This window comes from Brachycentrus maculatus, unplaced genomic scaffold, assembly GCF_059751285.1.
Source record: "Brachycentrus maculatus isolate JH-2025_06_01 unplaced genomic scaffold, ASM5975128v1 h1tg000863l, whole genome shotgun sequence".
In the NCBI taxonomy this organism is placed as follows: Eukaryota; Metazoa; Arthropoda; class Insecta; order Trichoptera; family Brachycentridae; genus Brachycentrus; species Brachycentrus maculatus.
The window spans coordinates 193,011-220,373 of record NW_028281589.1 but is presented as its reverse complement, the minus strand read 5'-3'; the positions used below and the strand labels follow the sequence as shown (position 1 = coordinate 220,373).

General features: G+C 34.6%; 1 protein-coding gene across 1 annotated transcript in view; it reads left to right on the top strand.

The window, feature by feature from the left end:
* LOC148299993 (nephrin-like) overlaps positions 1–27,363 on the top strand; it is a 212,650-nt gene that overhangs the window by 151,659 nt on the left and 33,628 nt on the right. Inside the window, exons 8-12 of the mRNA XM_088275413.1 lie at positions 11,157–11,293; positions 12,754–12,921; positions 14,584–14,715; positions 21,234–21,370; positions 25,817–25,970. Coding sequence (XP_088131539.1) covers positions 11,157–11,293; positions 12,754–12,921; positions 14,584–14,715; positions 21,234–21,370; positions 25,817–25,970 — 728 coding nt within the window. The remainder of the gene's footprint in view (positions 1–11,156; positions 11,294–12,753; positions 12,922–14,583; positions 14,716–21,233; positions 21,371–25,816; positions 25,971–27,363) is intronic.

The following is a 27,363-nucleotide window of genomic DNA, read 5'->3' as shown; positions in this document are numbered from 1 at the left end:
CGATGTAAAAAAAAAATTGTCAGGCGAATATAGTTAACTAACCATCACGCCGCTTCCCCGCAGGGGTAGGCAGTGGTTTTGGCATGTAAATGAGTGAAAAAATAACAGTAAAACAAATTTATGAGTCGAATGTATTTGGCAATAGGAGCTGAGGAAGACCGTGAAAACTTGGCGTAATCGAGTATTTTAAATGCGTGAAAGTGCTCAGGTTAGGAGTCGGAATAATCGATGTGTGTGTATGTGGAGATCTATGAATGTAAAAGAGGCGAAGATTGCTTGCAAAGACAGAGTGTTGAAACGTTATTTTCTCTCTATATAGGCAGAAAAGCAGTGCCTATCCTAACTTACGCACGTGACTTATAAAAACAAATAAAAATGTTACCAGTACCTACCATACTTTACTAAGTAGTACCAGCTATTGCATGTTTAACCTCGGCTCGTAACGCATGTCTGTGTTGAAAACTTTAGTGCATGTTGGTCTTCGGGTCGACCAAAAATCGCATGCGTTAGACATTTTGTGTAGTTTTGAGTGTGTAAATGGTGCTATGGTGGTGAAGGGTGGTATTGTTTGCATGCTGTGTTAGTGATTGTCCTGACGAAGAGGCGGGTTCGTCTCGAAACCGGTAGACATAAAAATCTCGGTGAGTGGTTATTATTCTAACCCTTATCCGCACCCCAATGGTGCATAGGGCACTGCATCGAATAGAAGCGGTGTTATCTTGATCGTTAAATACACGAAGGAAAGGTGATCAGCCTTCCGCTTCAGGTACCAGTCCAGGGTCATATTAAATAAATATTAGACTGAAAAATTTACAAATATTTATTTTGACATTCTTGGGAATCGAACCCGGGACCTCCGACATGGTAGCCTAGCGCGCTAACCACTACACTATGGAGGCGGACTAAAGTGGTGAATGGTTATATACTAATATTATTAACATTTTTGTAAAAAAAAAACATAAGTACCAGCTTACCTTACCGCCTACCTCCACTGCTTACCCTAGTAAGTAGAACTAGCTTACCTTACTACCTACCACTACTGCCACCCTTATAAATTTTCTGTACACGCCATTGCTACCTCTGCAAAAAGCGGTGTTAGGTTAGTTAGTTTGTTAGTTTATACTGGAAAATATGTTTTTCTTTAAAATTCCCAAAATTACGCTCTGAGGGTTGATAAATAAACAAATTCTACGTCGTAGGTACGGTATAATTATACCGAAAAAAAATATAACGAAAATTCTCGAGGAAACCATCAATTCACCTTATAATATTATAGACCAATAGTAATATTTTAAAACAGCTGAGGCAAAACGTTGCAAGCGACACGAGACAGGCGCGCAAAAACGGCCCCGACGCAAACGGCGGGAAAGACGACTTTCGAGCTTTACTGGAATGCCAGATCACGGACGAAGAACTTTGGAAAGTTTTTTAATCAAGGTCTTGGGGGCGTTGAAGTGTTTTTTTTTACATCTCCCAAGTTTCGATGATCAAATTAGGGATGTAGAGTTAGACGCAGTACATTCTGGAACCCTTTTCGAACGAACGGGGAGCAGGTTTTATCCAGTGGTCGGATTCAGCCAGTTCGCACAGGTTCGCTAGAACCGCTGCCTAATTTTTTTGCCTGAGTTCGGCGAACCGGTCCTTAACCCTTTGTTATCACACAATTTTCCGATTGAGATCATGTATCGTAGCTAATTTGATGACGATTTGTTTAATAGGTGTCCCATTAGATACCTGGGACTCAACGGTACAGACTTGGTTATGAAAAACCACACAGCTGATGAAACTAGGATTAAAAAAGGAAAATCAAGGCATGCAGACGACAACTTTTTTTTTTAAATTGTATACATTTATTTAAATCACAATTTTTAATATATTTAAAAAATATATATTTTGCAGAGACCCACCAAGCCAGCTTGGGTGTCTTGTCGGTGGAGTTCTTTTTTAATACATTCGTTTATTATTTTTAACCGTTTAAACCTAATAAATACACAAAAAGAGAGAAAAATTAAGAATATATTATATTAAAGTTAAAAATAATGAATAAACAAATAATGAAGGTTAAAAAGAAAATTGTTTTATTTTATAAAGTTTAAATCTTTATAGTCCATTTAATACATACTACATGAATATCTCAGACGTTTGGTTTCGGTACTAGTTGAATATTTAACCGAAAGGTAATAAATCATTAATTATTAGTGTATTCGTCAATATTTCACGAAATATTCGCTCTTCAAAAGGCATTGCTCGACCCCCACTACCACCCTCCATTACAAACCTCTTCATGGAATATTTACCCTAATATTATATGTGTGTCGCCTACTTTCAAAATCCGCCAGATCCATGTAAGTCGAATGACAAAAAATGCAAAATTCTCCGGGTAATATTTATGTTTAAAATATTTGTCTATATTTAGATCAAATCGACGGCCCCTGCGTAAAGTGCTCTATCTGCAAATCTGTTACTTTACAGGAGAGAGCTTAGAAGATTTTTTCAACGTATGGTTTTTTTTATTTAACGGTTTTATTTGAAATTCTAAACTAGTATTTTTCATTCAAAAACACGATAAATAATGTATTAAATCGTTTTAATACTTTATGCTTTGTCAAAATTAAGTAGTTAGCGTTTCAGGAGTTCAGTTAATTTCGAAAATTCGATGTAGATAACGTCTTATACGCTTGAAAACTAGGCGTAATTTATTTTATATACATATATATATATATATATATATATATATATATATATATATATATATATATATATATATATATATATATATATATATATATATATATATATATATATATATATATATATATATATATATATATATATATATATATATATATATATATATATATATATATATATATATATATTGTTTGTTTATATTTGTAGATAACGGTCAGTTGATAACGTACACCAAATATCTCAAAATTGACAAAAATGTAGTTAGAGCACTTTACGTAGGGCACGTCGAGATATTAGAATATATATGTATACAGAATTTTCCCATTTTTTTAGAAAATTATTCAATTTTAAAACACCTGACACAAACCGATAATGACGTCATCTTAATTTTTGACATATCCCCGTTCTCTGATTGGCCGATATGGGTCAGAAGGCAAGTTCCATGAAAATAGCAGAATTTGAAATACAACGCTGTTTTTAAGTATTTTTTAGCAGGGTTTTCAAGTATTTAAATATTCTAACAATAAAACCCACAATTGGCATTCCGATAGAGTATTTATTTTTAAATATTATAAAATTGGATCTGGCTGATTTTTAAAGTAGGCGACACATTTACTGATTTCCGTTGACCAAATGTAGGATATTATTCATATTATTTTTTGACATCTCATCAAAGATGAAGAAGAATATGAAAGTCTAGGCATTTACGGGGCTGACGACCGTCACAGGCTGGTTTAAGTGATCACTTTACACACGTGTAACATTCACCAATTCTACCCATTATTGACAATCCACACTACTCAAATTCTTGAAAGTTCTATATATATGATCCAATTTAGAAACATTGTTCTTGAATCGATAGAACTTCACTAGTTCGGATCTCACATACTAATATAAGAGTTTCTGCTTAATAAAAAGCTTATTTTTATCTCACCAATAGAAGTCTCTAGTGAAGTGAAGTGAACTCTATAATTAGAGATAATCCAGATTTGTGAACAAGTATTTGGACACACTCAAAATATTGTAAATGATTTTTTTTGTTAAAAATATGTTTTGTGTTGCTGTGAGTCGTTTAAAATATTATTTTCAGCGTTGTATTTATAATCTCATATCGCTCACTCCTCTCAACAACGTCATAAATAAAAAAACTTGATTTTTCAGGAGACCGTATTTAAAGTTTAAGAATATAATAAAATGTATTAAAAATTAATATCAAGCCACTTATTGAACTTTTTACTGTGCAACAAATGTTTTTAGGATAAACCTGAAGGTTTTTTCTCCATTTGAAAAATATTTAGTAAAGTTAAAAAAATAATTAAACAATACCTTTTCTTCAAAATGCAAAAACAAAACTTTTTGCTGTGTAGCGGGCAAATATTAAGTTAAAAATATGCCCCTTTAGCTGGGATATAGTAAATTTTCTAGGCATTCCGAAAACATGCACAACTGAAAATTTACGGTTCTTGATACGAGTATATGACGTTGTTGAAAGGAGTGAGCGATACGTAAAATATATCAGAGATGGTAATTCATTTCTGCGATGATAGCAAATTTGTTACGGATATTTTTAGACATCGAAGAAAATTTACAACCCCCTTTGATGTAACGTGTAATTACTCGGGGCGAATTACGTTACAAGGGTAGCAGAAACCTGGGCAGGTTCTAGCCTCCCACAGGCGCACCCTCGAGGATATACGACGCAAGGCACTCAGCGCCATCTGTTGGAAGATTTAGTAAACAATTATCACACGTGTTCACGTCTAACTAACGTGAACACGTGTAACCAGGGGAAGCGCTCACCTCGCACGCATTTATAATCAGGGGTGGCTTTGCAATCGGGGATGATTTGCCTACCACCCTTTCAGTTTTTCAAAAAATTTGATTGCGTAACGACGATATATATTATATATATATATATATATATATATATATATATATATATATATATATATATATATATATATATATATATATATATATATATATATATATATATATATATATATATATATATATATATATATATATATATATATATATATATATATATATATATATATATATATATATATATATTCCTTAAACCCTTATCCGCACCCCAATGGTGCATAGGAAACTGCATCAAATAAACGAAAGGCAAGGTATAAAGAAAGTGCATCATATAAAGGAAAGGTGACCAGCCCCCCACTTCAGGTACCAGTCCAGGATAATATTGAATAAATATTAGAGTGAAAAAATCACCTATATTTATTTGACCCCCCCTGGGAATCGAACCCGGGACCTCCAGTACGGTAGCCGAGCGTGCTGACCATTACACTACGGAAGCGGAAATATATCTTTATTTAATCCAAGGTACTCCTGTTAAGGGGTGTAAGGCTCACCAAAAAAGGAAAATATGACCTCCGTAAAAGTGCCTTAGTTTTCGAGATATTTCTACTTTTATGAATTTCCTTAACATCTACGCCTTTGATTAGTTTTTTGAGTGCCACTTTTTCAAAATTTCATATTTTAGGATTTGAATTTACGTTTTACAATAAAACACAAAAATTATTTAATTTAAATGAACACTTTTCACTTTAACAAAACCAAAATACACCCCTTACATCCATGACACCCATTAACACCCATGACACCCCTTGACACTCCATGTTACACCCCTCAAAAGGAATACCTTGGATTATGGGACATCCTGTAGATATGTAGACACATTCTCACAAGTGATATTCAGCGTCGGGGGACTCCACATGACACGTAAAGAGAGGTTGTCAATCATGGGTAGAATGGTGAATATTACACTATATAAAGTGATTACTTAAATTAGCCTAAGACAGGTTCCCCGCAGGGTTAGGCAAAGAGGATAGACCGCATTTTGTAAATACTTGATCATGCCAAGTCGTGACTATCTTTGATACAGATCTATGCTACCTTCACACGTTTGGTAGTAAAGTTAGTTCTCGAACTTTGCGGAATCTATGGACTTCGTAATACATAGATAGATAGATACTAGAGTGTACATTATTTTTCAACTTGATAATTTTTTAAATCATAGTGCTTAATTTTTTCGTATTGCTATAAAACACTTGCACAGCAAATTTCAGTTCATTCGGAATACAGTAACCTGTGCCGACTTGTATCGGAATATTTTCATACAATATAATTTATATTTGAAGCACTGACTTTGTGATTTTCCATTTTATAATTAAAATGTAACTTTGTTTTAAAATCACTAAAAATATTTTATGATAACTTAATTATAATGTCTATCGGTTTCGAAGCTAACAGCTCCTTCATCAAAACTGATTAATACTAAAACACTATCTACTAAACAAAATTTAAGTTATTTTTAAGGTTATGCAAAGGAGCTTAGGTAGATCTCAAGTGGCTTTGATTTTTTTGTTGATTGGCAGTCACAGTCGAAAGGGATCATTCTTTAGCTTCGAAACTGGTAGACATTATAATTAAGTTATAATAAAATATATATAATGATTTTAAAACAAAGTTGCATTTTATTTATATATTTTCATACAAGTTACGTTAGAGTACAATCGTGCAAGCGCTACGCACTAATGCAATTAGTTGCAATATTTTTTTGCCACTTAAAACATTTTGTACTCTCTTGTGGACTGTGGACTCCTTATCCCTTTCCGGTCCTATGTCGAATGTCATTCGACATTTTTTTTCTTCAACTTTCTACCTGAGAATGATACAAAAGGCTTGTTTTGGGGGCTGGCTCGGTACCCGTCACTCGGATGTCCGGCACCGGCATCAGTTACACTCGACCCGTGCGCGTGTGCGTTAAAATAACAACTGATGCTCTTATTCGACCAGATTTATCATTCACACCAAGAATTGTATTGCATTTATACAATAATTTGAAACTTGCGATACCCAACGCAGTCGGTTACCATATATTCACTGATCGTTCCCATACAAATCTCGTGCTCGCAAGAGTGTAATCAGATATAAAATGTTATCTAACAGGCACGATCATGGTGGATAGAATAGGATTACCAGATGAAATAAATAATTAGCCTTTGAACAACAAACTAGCCTTTGGCTAGTTTTTTTTTATATAAAATAAAACTTGGATTTATTGTTTTACCCTGTAATGTTTTACCCTATTGTGGACCTGATGGTATTTTTTATATTTTTTTCATGGACCGGAAAGGGTTATATGTATGATGTATATGTAATAAAATACCTAGGTACCTACCTATACATTTTATTAAGTACTTACAAATAGTATACATAAAACAGTTCTACCACCAGATGTCGCATGCGTCGCACTGAATAAAACAAAAAACATCAGATAGAAAAAATATAATATTCTGAACTGTCAGAATCAGATAGATAGATAGAAAAATGTTATAAAGATAAATTAAGAATAAACTTTAATTATAAACTTTCATTACGAAGCAACACATTGTTTATTTTATTATTATACACCCACTTTACATATTATTTACACCCAATTTACGAAGGAAAATATTACCACGTTATATATATAATTTGTTTAGAAATTTTATACTATTTTTGGGCATATCAGGACCACCCTAATAGGTACGTACTAGATTCAAGCATAGGTCGGCCAGATGTGCCCAAACTTCGCCCAGGTCTTCCGTCAGTTTGCAGGCTAAATTTGTAGCTAATATGTGGTTTTATCAGTTAAAGGAAGGAACTGGAGTTTAACAAGAAGCGAAGGAATTAGGATTAGTGGGGTGGGGAGGGTGAGTCTTAGATTTTGGGTGTAAACGTTAATAATTCAACGCTATCTTTTGGCTTATAGAATTACCTACGTCAAAGCTTTATTGAAATTTGAAAAGACTAAAGATAAAAAAATATTTGTGAGTATACTCAAAATGTTTTAAATAAATTAACTGGTCAAATTATAAGCTAAAATAATAAAAATGAAAATGATTTTTTTCTGGCGTTTCTTATGTGTGTGATTATAATCCAGGATTCGGACCTCACATACTAATAAAAGAGTTTCTGCTCGGTAAAAAAGCTGCTTTTCATCTCACCAATAGATGTCTCTAGTGAAGTTCTAGAGATTCAAAAACAAGATTTCTAAATTGATTAATATATATAGAACTTCCAAGAATTTGAGTGTGGTGTCAATAATGTGTAGAATTGGTGAACGGTACACGTATGTAAAGTGATCACTTAAACTAGCCTATGACGGTCGTCAGCCCCGTCAATCCCCAGACTTCCATATTCTTCTTCATCTTTGATGAGATATCAAAAAATAATATAATTAAAATTATTTAAAAAAAAACTTTTGTAACCATATTAAATCAAATAAAAATGAAAATAAACTCCTAAGCAGAGATAATCCAGATTTGTGAACAAGTATTTGTACACACTCAAAATGTTGTACGTAAATTAGTAGTTAAGTAAAATACTTCGTTGTGACCACCCTATGCTGGGTACATTCCTTATTGGTGAGATGAAAAGAAGCTTTTTATTGAGCAGAAACTCTTTTATTAGTATGTGAGGTCCGAATCCTGGATTATAATCACACACATTCAGACTTCCATATTCTTCTTCGTCTTTGATGAGATGTCAAAAAATAATATGGAAAATACGCCTATAATAATAATAATATCCAGATTTGTGATAATCCAGAATTCGCTCACTCCTTTCAAGAACGTCATAAATCAAAAATCGTCAATTTTCAGCTGTGCATGTTTTCGGAATGCCCAGAAAATGTACTATATCCCAGCAAAATAGGCATATTTCTAACTTAATATTTACCCGCTACAGGGCAGAAAGTGTTGTTATTGCATTTTGAGGAAAAGGTATTGTTTAATTATTTTTTTAAATATACTAAATATTTTTCAAATGGAGAAAAAACCTTCAGGTTTTACCTAAAAAGGTCTGTTGCACAGTAAAAAGTTCAATAAGTGGCTTGATATTTATTTTTAATACGTTGTATTATATTTTTAAACTTTAAAAACGTTCTCCTGAAAAATCAAGTTTTTTGATTTATGACGTTCTTGAAAGGAGTGAGCGATTTGTGAACCAGTATTTGTATGCACTCAAAATGTTGTACATAGTAGTAAAATACTTCGTTGTGACCACCCTATGCTAGGTACATCCCTTATTATTTCATGACGCATTGGAAAGTAATTTCTATATTTCCTCCCTACTTTACGGGCCCTACATGCGAACGGGGAAACTTTTCCACTTTTTAAACCATTTTCGGGATATCGGAAAAGTTCGTCCGGAAAAACTGTCGTACATACTGAACCATACTCGGCCATATCGAATCAATTATTCCTCGATGCTAGGGTAAACGCTATAGTTATTGGCACCTTGATATATCGCTCACTCCTTTCAAGAACGTCATAAATCAAAAAACTTGATCTTTCAGGAGAACGTTTTAAAAGTTTAAAAATATAATACAATGTTTTAAAAATAAATATCAAGCCTCTTACTGAACTTTTTACTGTGCAACAGATCTTTTAGGTAAAACCTGAAGTTTCTTTTTCCATTTGAAAAATATTTAGTATATTTGAAGAAATAATTAAACAATACCTTTTCTTTAAAATGCAAAAACAACACTTTCTGCCCTGTAGCGGGTAAATATTAAGTTTAAAATATGCCTCTTTTGCTGGGATATAGTACATTTTCTGGGCATTCCGAAAACATGCACAACTGAAAATTGACGATTTTTGATTTATGACGTTCTTGAAAGGAGTGAGCGATATGTTTGCCATGAATGCATTACTCATGTATTTATACTATATGAACTTGGAAGTTCTTTATGTATGAACCAATTTAGAATCCTTGTTCTTGAATCACTACAACTTCACTAGAGACATCTATTGGTGAGATGAAAAGAAACATTTTATTGAGCAAAAACTCTTATTAGTATGTGAGATCCGAATCCTGGATTATAATCATACCAGACTTCCATATTTTTCTTCATCTTTGATGAGATGTCAAAAATAATATGAAAATAACTCCTGTAATTGGAGGTAATCCAGATTTTTTCACCAAGTATTTGGACACATTAAAAATGTTGTGATAGATTTTTCTCAAATTTTGGTAGAAATTTTAAATTCGAGCTGCCAATATTTGGGAGGATGCCAATAATACCCTCATTTACCCTACGCGTTCACCCTTCGACATTTCCCGAGCACCTTTCACATGATGACAATAAATAATAAGCCGTATACATATCATTGAGTCTTTCCCGCTACCCGTTTGAACATTCTCGCGTGTATTTCCTACGCTTATTTGATTTATTTTTGTGTTTTCGTAAGAAGAGATTGCCTATTTGTGGGAGGAAAATTGTCCACGTTTCCCGGTCTTAATAGAAAATCAATCGAAATTTTACATGATTTATTTTGTTGTATATATATATATATATATATATATATATATATATATATATATATATATATATATATATATATATATATATATATATATATATATATATATATATATATATATATATATATATATACATATATATATATATAAATATATACATATAATTTATTTTTCAAAACATATTGCATACAAAAGTCATACATATAATATTCCCGATGAGTAATATATATTTCTCATTTTGGGACATGGGATTAAGGTTAACAAGACTGGAACACAAATAATTAAGTGACAAAATTTTTTTTTTTAATAACCAAAAATAAATAGCAAAATATAAAAACTTCTTCTTCTTCACACCCTTATCTGCACCCTAATGGTGCATAGGGCACTGCATCATATAAATGCAGTGTTATCTTGATCATTAACACACGAAGGAAAGGTGATCGTCCGCTTCAGGTACCAGTCCAGGGTAATATTAAATAAATATTACAGTGAAAAAAATCACTTTTTATTTATTTGACCCCCCCGCTGGGAATCGAACCCGGGACCTCCAGAACGGTAGCCAAGCATGCTGACCATTACACTACGGAGGCGGACTTTTTTTACAATTATTATTTACAATTTATTGGGTTAAATCCGTTATATTTAAATATACCTATTTATACTTGAAGCACTAACTTTGTAATTTTCCATTTAATAATTAAAATGTAACGTTGTTTTAAAATCACTGTAAATATTTTATTATAACTTAATTATAATGTCTACCGGTTTCGAAGCTAACCACTTTTTTTTATCAAGACTTGATAATGAAGCGGTTAGTTTCGAAACTGGTAGACACTGTAATTAAGTTTTAATAAAATGATTACAGTGATTTTAAAACAAAGTTACATTTTAATTATAAAATGGAAAATCACAAAGTTAGTGCTTCAAATTTAAATTATATTGAATATTCAAAATAATTTGAATATTATTTAGTAGATAGTGCTTTAGTGTTTATCAGTCTCGATGAAGAAGCGATTAGTTTCGAAACCGGTAGACATTAGATTTAGGTTATAATAAAATATTTATAGTGATTTTACATTTTAATTATATACGTTATATTTATGTTTACTTTCTTATTTTCACAGAACGTCAGGACGCCACTCGGAGAACACTTACACCTTCACCGCTGACGCGTCTGACAACAAGGCCAGGTACAAGTGTGAAGCCCGGAATACCATGATATCGTCGCCTCTGAAGGCCGAAGTGGATCTCACAGTTTACTGTAAGTTTTCACAGCCTTTTCATAATATTAATCAGCTCAAATTTTTTAACAAGTTTCACTATTGCTGGCCGAGAAGGCACTTCACGACGACCAAAAAGTGCTTTAGTTTCGCGAACTGTGATTGCAAATTTTTCACCATTTCTGTAGTGAATTTTAACAAGTTCAATGCGTTGTTGAAGCGTGTATTATTGCATTTTTATTAATCGCGTAGTTTTTACTTGTCAAATGTCAAAAGATGACAGCTTCAAAAGTGGCAACTGCCCAGATAGCGGGCTATTCAAAATGAAACCTCTTATTGGAAAACCCTATATTATATACGTATATACTGCTGCTCTCTGGCATTACCGTTACACAGTGAAGCGTCCTGTCCAACATCTTGGTCATGCTCCAGCCCAAGAAGACCGACAAGAAAGCGCTACAAGCGCGACGTTTTTATTTCATATATTTTTTTATTTTCCCTCATTATCATTTTCATATCATAATCCATACCTGTATGAGCGCCCTTGAGGTAGTTTTTTTTACGAAAATGGCGCTATATAAATCATCCAAGATAATTATTATTATTATTTACTATACTGACCATAAATAAGCAAAATTAAGGTAAGAACGCGTCAATTCAGGCATGCCCGCGTCAAACGCACACTGGAGCCGTCGCCAAGGAATCCAGTTTCAGAAACCACTTAATAGTAACGTTCTCAAACATTCCCGTTAAAGTGTCCGGGTTTTTACGGACCATAGTTTTTCCAGCCCTCGGCGGTCTAAAAACGGACCAACTTTCGAACTAAATAAACCATCAATCATTTCTATAGCGTAATTGTCCACGGTCTATGGAGTTTTGCGTCGTTTTTCTATTTTATTGCCTCGATATCTATTATTTTTGTCATTTCACAAATTAAAAGACGAAAAAATCCTTATAGTAATAGCGATATTTTATAAATAAATATAAGATTATATATATATATATATATATATATATATATATAATAAATTATGCATAATATATTATTTTTTGACATCTCACCAAAGATGAAGAAGAATATGAAAGTCTGGGCATTTACGGGGCTGACGACCGTCATAGGCTGGTTTAATTGATCACTTAACACACGTGTAACATTCACCAATTCTACCCATTATTGACAACCACACTACTCAAATTCTTGGAAGTTCTATATATATGAACCAATTTAGAAACCTTGCTCTTGAATCACTAGAACTTCACTAGAGACATCTATTGGTGAGGTGTAAAGAAGCTTTTTTTACTAAGCAGAAACTCTTGTATTAGTATGTATATTTCTTCTTCATCTTTGATGAGACGTCAAAAAATAATATGAAAATAACTCCTGTAATTGGAGATTATCCAGATTTTGTGAACAAGTATTTGGACACACTCAAAATGTTGTAAATATACATAATAGGACATTACGAATTTTCGGTTTTTGATTGAGGTTATTTTCTTTCAGTTGCTCCTGAACACGTGTCTATATCTGGGCCTACCGAGGCGAGGGTGGGCGAGGCAGTGTCTCTCGTTTGTACCACGGCTCCTTCCAACCCCTCGGCCGAGATAAGGTGGACGGTCACTGGCAAGCAGTACAAGGACGCCACCACCTACACCAGCATGTCGCCAGAAGGTAGGAATATTGATCATATTCTTAATATTATTAATATTTAAAGCATTTACTTTGTGGTTAGTCATTTTTACTTATGTATTTTTTTACAAAATTGTTGATAAAATTAGTATATAACCACTCACCGAGATTTTTACGTCTACCGGTTTCGAGACGTACCCGTCTCTTCGTCAGCACAATCACTAACACAGCATGCAAACAATACTACCCTTTTATTTATTGTTTCGGCATTAACTTTGTGGTAAGACATGTTACAATGATTAAAGAAAACACTTGTTTTTTACCACTTGAGTTTTATTATAGACTACATGTTTCAGGAGTTAAACTTCCATCATTCAGGTCTGCATAATAACTAAAATATAAAATATAAAATTGTTCTATAAATAAGGAGAGGGGAAATTAGGGGAAGGGGTTAGTCAAGGGGCGGAGTTTGAAAATAAAGGAAAAATGGAAAGCAAAGGTGAAGAATTTTGAAACAATATATTATTTAATAAATAATATATTATAATATATTGCCCCTTGACTAACCCCTTCCCCTAATTTCCCCTCTCCATATTTATAGAACAATTTTATATTTTATATTTTAGTTATTATACAGACCTGAATGATGGAAGTTTAACTTCTGAAACATGTAGTCTATAATAAAACTCAAGTGGTAAAAAACAAGTGTTTTCTTTAATCATTGTAATACTACCCTTCACCACCATAGCACCATTTACACACTCAAAACTACACAAAATGTCTAACACATGCGATTTTTGGTCGACCCGAAGACCAACATGCACTATAGTTTTCAATACAGACATGCGTTACGAGCCGAGGTTAAACGTGTAATAAAATTAGACCTGCAATCGAATCAACTTATATACTCGTAGGATGAAAGGAGTGGGCGGGGTTCGAATTGGATACTGACGAATCGTGCTTAACCGATGTCGAATCAAACAATGGACTAAATGTAAAATTTGGTTGTTAATTAGAGGAATCTCGTAAAAATCTCGGTGAGTGGTTATATACTAATTTTATTAACAATTTTGTAAAAAAAATAAATAAGTAATATTGATCAGCTAACAAGCTAGCTCCGCAGGGATGTGCAAAGAAAATACCACGCTATTACAATATGTTTTTGCAAACAGTCTTCACATCTTCCACATTCATGGATATTTTCATACATAACCACCAATTATTCCAATTCCTGACCTGAACACTGTAAAAAAAAAAGTAATGCCATGTTTTCTTTGGTTTTCCTCTGCTCCCATTTCCAACTCCTTCATTAAAAGCGACATTTAGGAATTTTTTAAATCATATTTTCATATAGTGTACGGGGTGCGTGGAAGTTTTTGGTATCGTAAGGGAAGGGTAATTAATTATAACCTAACTAACTATGAGTATTTCAATGTTTTAGAATTAGTACATAAACCCTATTGATGACGAGGTTCTTATCGAAACCAGTTGGAAAAAGTGTACAAAGTTTAAAAAGTGTAAAAAGTTGTTTTACTTTATAAAGTTTATAAAATGTGCCATAAAGTATCTGCGAAAAACATTCAAGAAATTGCCTTTTCTTGGCGACAGTTGTGACCATGGATTGCTGCATCCTATGACATATTTCCTCATCCATCTCGAAGTGTTTTGTTCCTCTACATTATTTTAATTTATGATTTGTTTTAGGTGGAGATATCACAACTTCCAACATCACAGTCATCGTGGAAGCCAACAGAAGATCCATTGTCGTCGTATGCCATGGCCTGAACATGCAGTTGACTGAGAACGTCGTATCTACGCACACGATCAACGTGCTCTGTAAGTATTTCGTCATCTTTTTCATCTTCATCTCTAGCCTTCCGTTCTCCATTGCTGAATAGAGATAAAGAGACCTCTTCTGTATCCTTTCATTTCATTTTGTAATGTCATATCTCTGGTTTCAATCCTGCGATTGGTTTGCAGCAATTCCATCTATTTTTCTCTTCTTGTGCGGCTTTTTTGAAATCTGCATATGATGAGCAGCGCACGTCCTAGTCTCAGCACAGGTCCTCCAGGTACTCTTGGCGTGGGCGTCCCCTAGAGTTTGTCCCCTCGGTCATACCCTCCATTATGGCATGCAAGAGACCTTCTTGACGTATTACACGGTCGATCCATCTTGCACGCCTTTCCTGAGCAGGTGCCTTCCTCCTTCGATTCCTTGAAGAACTTCCTCATTCGTGATGTGGTTTTTCCAGGAAATTCCCAAGAGTCTTCTATAGGACCACATCTCAAAAGCCTACAGTCTCCGATTATCCCTTTCGGATAGGCACCATGTCTCGCAGCCGTACATCAAGACACTCCATACGTAGGTCTTTATGAGGAGTATTCTCAGTTTTAGGTCTACATTATTTGACTCTATTATCATATATGAATATTTGCTTGAAATTCTAGGATGTGTGTTCACTGGTAGGTTTTTTGATGGTATTCCTAAATGCTAGTATTTTGAAATTTCCTCTTCTTCTTCTGCTTCTTTCCCTTGGCGTAGATCTTCTAGCCGGTTTTTTTAGAGGGATAAGCATCCTGCTGAGATAATTAAGAATTCCAGAAGTGATCATGTTTTTAACAGTGTCCGTCGATGGTTGCTTCTCGTTGGAAGGGACAAGGTAGAAAGTGAATTAATTAAAAGTCCAGGTGTAATTATTTTATTGTAAAACCTTTCGACTGTAAATTGTTATCGTATCTATTGTATGTAATGTTTAAATCTAATAATTAAAGCAAATATGTACAATGTATCGCTCACTCCTTTCAACAACGTCATAAATAAAAAAAACTTGATTTTTCAGGAGATCGTTTTTAAAGTTTAAGAATAAAATGAAATGTATTAAAAATAAATATAAAGCCACTTATTTAACTTTTTACTGTGCAACACATCTTTTTAGGCAAGACCTGAATGTTTTTTCTCCATTTGAAAAATATTTAGTATATGGAAAGTATTTTAAAAAATTCCGCCTCAGTAGTGTAATGGTCAGCATGCTCGGCTACCGTTCTGGAGGTCCCGGGTTCGATTCCCAGGGGGGGGTCAAATAAATATAAGTGATTTTTTCACTGTAATATTTATTTAATATTACCCTGGACTGATACCTGAAGTGGAGGGCTGATCACCTTTCCTTCGTATGTAAACAATCGAGATAACACTGCGTTTATATGAAGCAGTGCCCTATGCACCATTAGGGTTTTATTCTTATTATTTATTTTAAAAAATAATTAAACAATACCTTTTCTTCAAAATGCAAAAACAACACTTTCTGTCCTGTAGCGGGTAAGTATTAAGTTTAAAATATGCCGCTTTTGCTGGGATATAGTACATTTTATGGGCATTCCGAAAACACGCACAACTGAAAATTGTCGATTTTTGATACATGACGTTATTGAAAGGAGTGAGCTATATATTCTTCATTATAATACCACTCTAAAAACCATCAATACCATTGCACCACCCTGTATAAGGTACGATTAATATTTAAGCGACTTGTATTTCTGACTAGTTTACTATTCGTTCCATCAAAATTTCATCGCATTTCTTGCGAAAAATACAGTTACACATTTTTTTCTGTCACTAACTTGTCAATTTTCCAGGGCTTTCTCATTGACTCGTCAATTTGTTGAAACACATATCTTATTATATATTTAAATATATATTTTCTAAATATTTCCCTTCGACGTTATTGGCAATGCAATAATTTAGACTTCGAGATAAATGGAGACACCTGTAATATTCGATACATCATCCGTAGGGTGAATAATCTAGTGTCTATAAAATAAATAAGAATAATAAAAAATTTGTCCGCCTCCGTAGTGTAATGGTCAGCACGCTCGGCTACCGTTCTGGAGAACCCGGGTTCGATTCCCAGGGGGGGTAAGAATAAATATGAGTGATTTTTTCACTATAATATTTATTCAATATTACCCTGGACTGGTACTTGAAGCGGAGGGCTGATCACCTTTCCTTCATGTGTAAACGATCAAGATAACACTGCGTTTATATGACGCAGTGCCCTATGCACCATTGGGGTGCGGATAAGGGTTTTATTATATTTTATTAATAAAAAATAACAATAATATTGCAAAATGTTCCCTTGTGCGTATAAGGAGTTGGGTGAATGCGAAAGAGGCGAAGAACTTTTGCAGAGACAGAGCGGTTTGACGTTATTTATCTCTGCCTACCCTTACTGGCTAATTCATTGGTTAGCTAATTAGAGAGTGTTAAAAATATATTTATATTTTGTGTATTAAAAGCATTGTTAACTTTGTGGTACGGTAATATTACACGCTCCTTATTATTCATCGTTCACTTTGAGTATTAATAAAGTGGTATTACACAAAGTGAACGGTTAATGATAAGGAGAGTGTTAAAAATATATTTATATTTTGTGTATTAAAAGCATTGTTAACTTTGTGGTACGGTAATATTACACGCTCCTTATCATTCATCGTTCACTTTGAGTATTAATAAAGTGGTATTACACAAAGTGAACGGTTAATGATAAGGAGAGTGTTAAAAATATATTTATTTGAAAATGTTGTCAGAGGGTTAATAATACAATTTTTAAGGTATATTCAAATAACACCTCTTATTTAATATTAAATTAATATCCTAATAAAAGGGGTGTAGCCATTCTCACCCTTACAGTGTTCCTATCCAAATTTCTCCCTTCGTTTCCGTACTTTTTCCGATGTAATTAAATAAAAAATAATATAATATCCCTTTAAGGAGAATTTTCTGGAAAACCTTAGCTGTTGTTTTCTGTAAAAACATCAATAACTTCCATTTTGTTTTCTTTTCTCTCGGAAATTGAACACAGTTATGAAAAAAAAGCGCTGTAAAAACCCTTGTATTTTACGTTTATTTCAAATTCTCGCTTTTATTTTTGCTGACTTACTCTAGACAAGGGGGATCGAATTAAAAAACCGAATAATTTAACGACTTTAAAATAAGTCTTCATTTTATATTTTTGACATTTAAACATAGATGAAGAAGAATATGGAAGTCTGGGTATTTACAGGGCAAAATAAGTCCCTGTAATAGGCTGTTTAAGTGATCACTTTACACACGTGTGACATTCACCAATTCTACCCATGATTGACAACCACACTTCTCAAATTGTTGTAAATAAATTAACTGGTCTAACTGTAAGCTAAAATAATAAAATAAAAAGCTATATATATATTTTCTGGCGTTTTTTATGTATGTGATTACAATCCAGGATTCGGACCTCACATACGAATGATTCTCTTCAATAAAAAGCTTCTTTTCACCTCACCAATAGATGTCTCTAGTGAAGTTCTAGTGATCCAAGAACAATGTTTCAAGATTGGTTCATATACATAGAACTTCCAAGAATTTGAGTACTGTGGTACTGTCAATCATGGGTAGAATTGGTGAATGTTACACGTGTGTAAGTGATCACGTAAACTAGCCTATGACTGTCGTCAGCCCTGTAAATGCCCAGACTTCCATATTCTTCTTCATCTTTGATGAGATGTCAAAAAATAATATGAAAAATAACTCATATAATTCGGGATAATCAAGATTTGCGAACAAGTATTTGGACACACTCAAAATCTTGTAAAATTTTAAACTAACTTAATAACAATTACGTCGCTCCCCGCAGGGGTAGGCAGTTAATTTATTCACAAAATTTGACGGTCGTCATCCCCGTAAATGTCCAGACCTCCATATTCCTCATCTTTGATGAGATGTCAAAAAATAATATAGTTTAAAAGTGTTTGATTTTTTTTTCGTAATATCATTTTCTGACACGGGAATAAACGTTTCCTCCGTCATAAAGATTTATCCGTTACATCAATCCCTTTAAAAGATGGATTCAAAAAAAGTTTCCTTAAAAACCTTGTTCGGCGAACTTCTGGGCTAACAAAAATCAATGGTCTGAAACTAAATGAAGATCACGAAAGTTTCAGCTTAGTCAAATTTTCTCCCGTCACAGAGGAAAATTTCTGCTTAAATATAAACACGGAAAAATTCTAGCAAGTTTCGAATTGATTACATTTTTATGGGATGTCTTATTAATGGAGTTGAAAAGTGAAGCCTCCCTTGCCGTAGCGTACAATTCCAGTCATGGTAAACCTTTTTTTCCTTAAAATGGTTCTAGAAATTCACTGTTAGGGTTGTAAAATATTTACTTTATTTTTTTTTAGATGGGAATTGCATTTATTATTTAATTGTTGGGTAATGTATCCAAAATTAAACGTGGTTTATTTGGTTGAATTCTACATTTATTTATGTTTATTTTAATACGTGACGCGTTTCGTCTTCTTAGGACATTATCAAACACTCGGCGCGGCACACAGAGTGTTTGATAATGTCCTAAGAAGACGAAACGCGTAACGTATTAATGAATTAATATACATAAATAAATGTAGAATTCAACCAAATAAACTGTGTTTAATTTTGTATATATTACTTAATAATTCAATATGGAATTCTACGAACTGTCTGCAGTTACAATTAATTTATTATTTAATTTGGTTTTAATATACAAGGTTTATAGATCACTAGGCGGCATGCGTTGCAATGCCACTAAAAAAACGTGAGTTTATGGCAGCGCCTACGAACGTCTCCAAGTCACTTTGTCACGCGCCATCTCCCAGGTCAGTCCGGCATTCCTAAGTTCCGCTGAGTATAGTCAGCGGTCCTCCAAGGCGCCGGAATCCTCGGGGTTGGAAGAAGAGACATGAGGGGTTGATGCTCTCAGGTGGCATTCTAAGGACATGTCCCAACCATGTCCACCTTCTCCTCTTCAGGACCTTCAGTATGAGGGGCTGTTGAGTTCTTCTCCTCACATCGTCATTCCTGACCAAGTCATACCACTTTACACCCAGTATTCGCCTCAGGCACCTATTTTCAAAACTTGCTAGTTTCTTGCTCTGAGCTTTGGTGAAGTGCCACGACTCACATACGTACAGCAGCACGGCTGTCCAAACTTAAAACACAGTAAGGGACTTTTTTTTGCATATTTGGACTGCGTAAAATCTAGTCAAAAAATGCAAAAATATGTACTACAAAAAAAATTTTCCTTAATGCGTTTTAAGTTTGGACAGCCGAGCACTGTTAGGATGCAGGCTTTAAAGAGGCGACACTTGGTTTTTTGTCGAGTATAGCAGTGACTCCCAGACATTGCGCATTTTATTGAATATGGCTCCTACCATTCCGAGCCGCACGTTCAATTCCTTCTGGATTATTTTTGCATACATGTATATTTATCTTCTTCCTCTTCTTTCTATGGATCCTGAGGATCTGTTTATAGCTTGTAGCTCTTGGGATGTTGACTCCCAGCTGTCGTCTCACCTTTTTGAAGGTCTGCCTGGGGGTCTGCGTCCTTCAGGGTTTCCTTGAAGGGCGATACGTGGAAGTCTGTCATCTGACATTCTGTTTACATGATCATTCCGGTATCGCCTTCGTTGTCGTCCCCACCTCACGATATCCTCCGTCTTACACATGCTCCGGATGTCGGTATTCCTTACTCGGTCTCGCAATGTGTTTCCGGTTATGGATCGGAGAGTCTTCATCTCGGAGGTTCGAAGTCCAGATTTTGTTCTAGAAGTATCTGCTCTTGCCTCAATCTCATAAGTGGCTATTGGTCGAACGCATGTTTTGTATATTTTCATTTTACTTTCTATTATCATGTGTTTGTTCCTCGACACCGAGTTTCTGAGGCATCCGGATATAACTGCAGCCTTATTAATTTGTTTCTGGGTCTCACCGTAGAAGTCACCGTAGCTACTGACGTCAACTCCAAGATACTTGGATTTCATCACCTGTTCAACAGTTCTGTTATTGATATGTGTATTTAAAAAAAAAAAACTAACTAACCATCACGCCGCTTCTCCGCAGGGGTAGGCAGAGAGAATCGAACGCCACACCACTCTGTCTTTGCAAACATTCTTTGCCTCTTCTACATTCATGCATCTCCTCATACATACCCGCCGATTATTACGACTCCTGATCCGGCCGCTTTCGAGTATTTGACATATCTGATTGTGCCAAGTTTTCCTCGGTCGTCCTCTGCTTCTTTTTCCAACTACATTCGCTCCGTAAATTTGTTTAACCGTTCTTTCTTCACTCATACGCTCCACATGTCCAAACCATCTCAACACACCTTTCTTAATTTTATCGATAATGCTTATCTCAGCCTTGCATTCTTTCCTTATTTCATCATTCGAACATCTATCAAACATCGTTTTGCCACACATTCGTCTGAGGGATCGCATTTCGACTGCATTCAGTCATTCACTATGTGTATTTATAATTGATTTAATTGTTTTCTCAATTATTCCAGACCCTCCATCGGCTCCGATTATCACAGGATATGTCCCTGGAAGCATCTTGGCAGCTGGCACTCCCCAAAAAATGATGTGCATCTCTTCCGGTGGAAATCCCCTGGCAACACTGACGTGGTACAAGAACGACAAAAAGGTACACCAAATGTGATCTTTTTTTCCATCCTAAGAACATTCGATTCCATACGAACGTTGGCACTTCGTACTGTAGTATATATTGTATAACTCCTGACCTGATTTTAAATACTTGATCATGCCAAATTTTCCTCGGTCTTTTTCTGCTCATATTTCCGACTACTTTCGCCTCATAAAATTGCTTAACTATGCTTTCTTCATTCGTTCATGTGGCCAAAACCATTTCAACACACCGGTAATAATAATAACTAACTAAACTAACTAACCATCACGCCGCTTCCCCGCAGGGGTAGGCGGAGCGATAGAACGCCACACCAATCTTTCTTTGTAAACAATCTTAGCTTCTTCCACATTCAGTAATTTCCTCAAACATCTTTTTCTTCTCACCCTTATCCGCACCCAATGGCGCATAGGGCACTGCATCGTATTGACGCATAGTGTTATCTTGATCGTTACTTTCATGAAGGCAAGGTGACCACTCCTGCGCTTCAGGGACCAGTCCAGGGTAAAAGTAAATAAATATTATAGTGTAAAATCACTAAACACTGGGAATTTAACCCGGGACCTCCAGCACGGTAGTTAAACACGCTAACCATTACACCCGGAGGCGAACCAAACATACTTGACGATTAGAGATAATCCAGATTTGTGAACAAGTATTTGGACACGCTCAAAATGTTGTAAATAATAAAATTAAATATGAAGATATATAAAAAAAAACCTATGTAATTAATATTTTAAATATTTTTTTCGATTTGGCGCTTACGATATTCTACGGAGAGGGGCTCAAACGACTATCGTAGATGACCCCTTATTGAATCGATATTTTTTGTATAAATTATAATATATTTTGACCTTTAAATAATATTAATTTTCAAATAAAAATATAATTTTTTTCGTAGATCAAAGAGATTGAATAATTAGTAATATCGCATACCTGTACAGGGTGGCGCAAAATAATCACCCTACGGAAAATGTTCTAATTTTGTCAAATGACTACGTACGTCAATCATATTTGACGTTTGTGAACTAGACAGCTGCAGTATACACACAGATTCAGGGTGGCGCAAAATGAATCATCCGATTTTGAATTGTTGGGCAATGTATCCAAAATTAAACAAAGTTATTGGATTGAATTCTACTTTTATTTACATATACATATCGCTCACTCTTTTCAACAACGTCATATATCAAAAATCGACAATTTTCAGTTTTGCATGTTTTCGGAATGCCCAGAAAATGTACTATATCCCAGCAAAAGCGGCATATTTTTAACATGATATTTACCCGCTACAGGGCAGAAAGTGTTGTTTTTTCATTTTGAAGAAAGGGTATTGTTTATTTATTTTTTTAAATATACTAAATATTTTTCAAATGGAGAAATAACCTTCAGGTTTTACCTAAAAAGATCTGTTGCACAATAAAAAGTTCAATAAGTGGCTTGATATTTATTTTTTATACATTTTATTATATTCTTAAACTTTAAAAACGATTTCCAAAAATCAAGTTTTTTTGATTGTTGTTGAAAGGAGCGAGCGAAATATCAAATACGATTGACGTACGACGCCGTTTGCAAAAATTATGACATCTTCCGATAGGGTGATTATTTTTGCGCCACACTGTATGTATAGCAAAATTGAAAATTCAATTAAAGTTCGACTTTTGTTTAACCATTTTTTTCATTGAAAATATTCAAATATTTTTATTAAAAATCGTCTCAAAGAGAAAGTTGTTCTCAAAATGTTAAATTAAAAATATATCTGACTCAGTAATTTAAAACGTATTTATGAAATTCAACAGAAAAATGAATATTAAAAAAAAAATTCTATCAAAAAAGTTTCACAAAGAGAATCGTTTTATTGTATTCAAACACTGGATTTATTTATTTATTTTTTCAAAACATATTACATACATAAGTCATATATTGCTCACTCCTTTCAAGAACGTCATAAATCAAAAAACGTGACTTTTCAGGAGAACGTTTTAAAGCTTAAAAATATAAAACAATTTGTTAAAAATAAATATCAAGCCACTTATTGCACTTTTCACTGGGCAACAGATATTTTTAGGTTAAACCTGAAGGTTTTTTCTCCATTTGAAAAATAACTAGTTTATTTTAAAAAAATAATTAAACAATACCTTTTCTTCAAAATGCAAAAACAACACTTTCTGCCCTGTAGCGGGTATATAGTACATTTTCTGGGCATTACGAAAACACGCATAACTGAAAATTGACAGTTTTTGATTTATGACGTTCTTGAAAGGAGTGAGCGATCTGTATATATAGTATTCCCGATGAGTAATTTCTATTTCTCATTTTGGGACATGGGATTAAGGTTAACAAGACTGGAACACAAATAATAAAGTAACAAAAAAGATTTTTTTTAAATAACCAAAACTTCTCTTCTCCGTCTTAATCCTCATTGCTGAGGGTTGTGACCCTTGCAGAAGCAATGACTCTTCTCCAGTTATCCCTTGACTGCGCTGCACGTAGCGCTCCAACCACTGAGGTGCCTGCTGCAGCCTTAATTTGATCGGTCCATCGTGTGGGGATCTTCCTCTCCCTCTCTTTCCCTCCAGGCTACCGATCACAACTAGTCGTTCCAGGCTATCCTCTTTGCCACGCGCAACGTGTCCAAAGAACTGGAGAATCCGTCGGGTACAGATATTGGCCACCATATTAACCAAAACTTATACATGGCAAAATATAAAAACAATAAACAGGTATAATAAATAGGCATAAGAAGCATATCGTAGTCATACAGGAGAAAGTGACCAAGTGCATTTTTTACAAAAACGTGATCATTGACTATTTGATACCTTACTAGCTTAATATAGCCCTGAAAAAAATCCCAAAGGATTTCAAACTTGGAAGTATAGGGTCCGCCATCTAAAGTTTTTTTTTTCAACTAGTGCTTATTTCGTGAATGGTAACACTTAGCTCATGTCTGATTTGACAGATAATTAGTTTAATCCTTCCGCTGAGCGAATATGGTTGTGTATACGCTTGAACAACGCTGGGAAATATTGCGACATTCGACTTACAGAAGATGCCGATTTTGCCAAAAAAATCATCTTTTCGGATGAAGCTCATTTTGATCTTGGCGGGTATGTAAACAAGCAAAATTGTCGTATTTGGGGCACAGAAAACCCGCACGCATACATTGAAAAGCCGGTACACCCAAAACGAGTCACTGTTTGGTGCGGATTTTGGTCCAGAGGCATAATTGGGCCATTTTTCTTTGAAAATGAGCAAGGAGTGGCCGTTAGTCAATGGCGATCGTTATCGGGCCATGTTGAACGGAATTTGGTCCACAAAAATTGAAGAGGAGGATATTGGCAACATTTGGTTTCAACAGGACGGCGCTACGTGCCACACAGCTGAAGCTACACTCGATGTTTTGCGCCCCATTTTCAAAAAAAAAAAGTTATTTGGCGGACCCTATATAATATAATATAATACAATATATAATATAATATATAATATAATATAATACTTGTTAAAAATGACTAACTGTATTGATGTTTATTTTCTTGCTGAACATTTTACGTTTTATCAGTTGGTCACTTTCTCCTCTACGACTGTGTAAAGTGATCATTTAAACCAGCCTATGACGGTCGTAAGCCCCGTAAATGCCCACACTTCCATATTCTTCTTCATCTATGTTGAGATGACAAATCCAGTATTAAGAGTGAAAACCTCTCTCTAGATTGAATGGTCCATATCTCCTACATTTATCTTATAATTTGAAATAAACCCGGATCGTAAAGCTGGCAGTAATTCCGTCCTATTTCTAGGGCAGACTGCCTTTTTAATTGCCCTTATATGTGTCTACGTAATATTGATAGAAACTGACCCAAAATTTATGACTTTCTGTTATTAACCAGTAAAAATATATAACACTCCGCCTCCGTGGTGTAATGGTCAACGCGTTTAGCTACCGTCCTAGAGGTCCGGGTTCGATTCCCTGGAGGGGGGTGAAAAAAAAAATCAATGATTTTACTTTATAATTTTTATTAAATATAACCTTGGACTGGTACCTGAAGCACAGGAGTGATGTAAGTAACGATCAGGAAAACACTGTGTCTATACGATACAGTGCCCTATGCACCGTTGGGTGCGGATAAGAGTTACAAGAAGAAGAAGACATTGAGTTGAATTAAGAAGATATTTTCTCCGCAGGGGAAAGCACAGAGAATATAACACCACGCCAATCTGTCTTTGTGAACTATCTACTCCTCTTCCACATTCACGCATCTTTTCATACATTCATCATCTTTTCAATTATTTGAGACACTTTATCTTGCCTAGTTTTTCTCCATCTTCCTTTGCTTCTATTACTAACCACATTCTCAAAAATTTGTTTTACCATTCTTTCCGTTTTGCTATTGTCGTCCTCGTTCTGTTTTCCCTCTCACATTATAATATGTTGTCATCTTATTTCAGATTCATTCCACCACAAAGACCACAGATAAGCAGGTTACGTCTGAAGTGTCCGTTCTTACAAATGTCTCGGACAACAATGCCCAGTATCGGTGCGAGGCCCACAACAGCGCGACTGACATTCCACTCTTCGAAAGCGTCACTCTAGCTGTGCACTGTAAGTACACACAAAACAATATTAAGCTTTCCCGTACTAATCATCCAAAAATCACATGTGATGCCGAAAGACCCCAGTTCATATTTGTATGGAAATTGTACTACGCAGCTCGTAACTCACCCCCACTTACAGGGTCACAGATCCCACGCCCTTTCCTGCGCGCCGCCATAGGCTGACTGATAGCGGCCATCCGATAAGCTAGAGGCCGGTAATCAAATCAAATGAAGGCTTAGTAATCTAAATGTCTTGCTCTCTTCTTGTGGTAATACCATATTTACCAGAGTGAAAAAAATAACATAATTGAATTAATTCAATTGAAAAAAAGAAAAATATTTGTGTTTTTATTATTTACACAAATACTATATTTCAATTTCATACTATTTCTGTGAGCCTAAGCGGCTCATTATTAGAAATAGGTATCAAATTGTGGTAGAGTGGGTTCGAACCGAGAAACTCTGACTTAAGAGTCCGCGACACTAACCACGGGACCACAACCCGACACATGTTGCTAGCAAACAAAAACTTAACATCCTGATTTACCATAGTCATACAGGAGAAAGTGACCAAGTGCATTTTTTACACAAATGTGATCATTGACTATTTGATATCTTACTAGCTTATATTGCCCTGAAAAAAATCCCAAAGGATTTTAATCTTGGACGTATAATATATTGACTTGTTAAAAATGACTAACTGCATTGATGTTTATTTTCTTGCCAAGCAAAAGTGACTTAAATGGCCCTCCTGAACATTTTACGTTTTGTTAGTTGGTCACTTTCTCCTGTACGACTACGACATGTATAAGTATGTACATAGTGATGTGCTCTTTATCAAAAACAATATTTTGAAACATTTAATGATTTGAAATTTTAAAAATAAAAAATGGAAAGCGCCTCCCATTTGCCCAGCATAGCACATAATTAACACACTTTATAGTAACGTACATAGAACTACAAGATCCAAAACACAGAAACACATCAAACAAAACCTGACACATACCTCTTTTGGTCAAAAGGACTTTGATTATTATTCAACAAAGTTGTACAACCTGCTTCAATTATACATAAAGTCATTAGATAATGAAACTAAGCATAAAAGAGCTAATCATAAATGGATATTGATAGTGGGTAGTTCTGAAATAGATCGGCGTCATTCGGCCATGTCATATTTGATTGCAGGTCATAAGCAGTTTTCTTTTACAATTTACTTTTAAATAATAAAACCCTAGCAGGTTTCCCCTGGCTAAATGCACATTTCACAGTACTTTTCTTTATTAAATTATTTGACTAATTATTTTTCGTTTTTACTTTTATATATTTTTACAAAACTATTAGTATATAACTACTCACCGAGATTTTTACGTCTAACGGTTTCGAGACGTACCCGTCTCTTC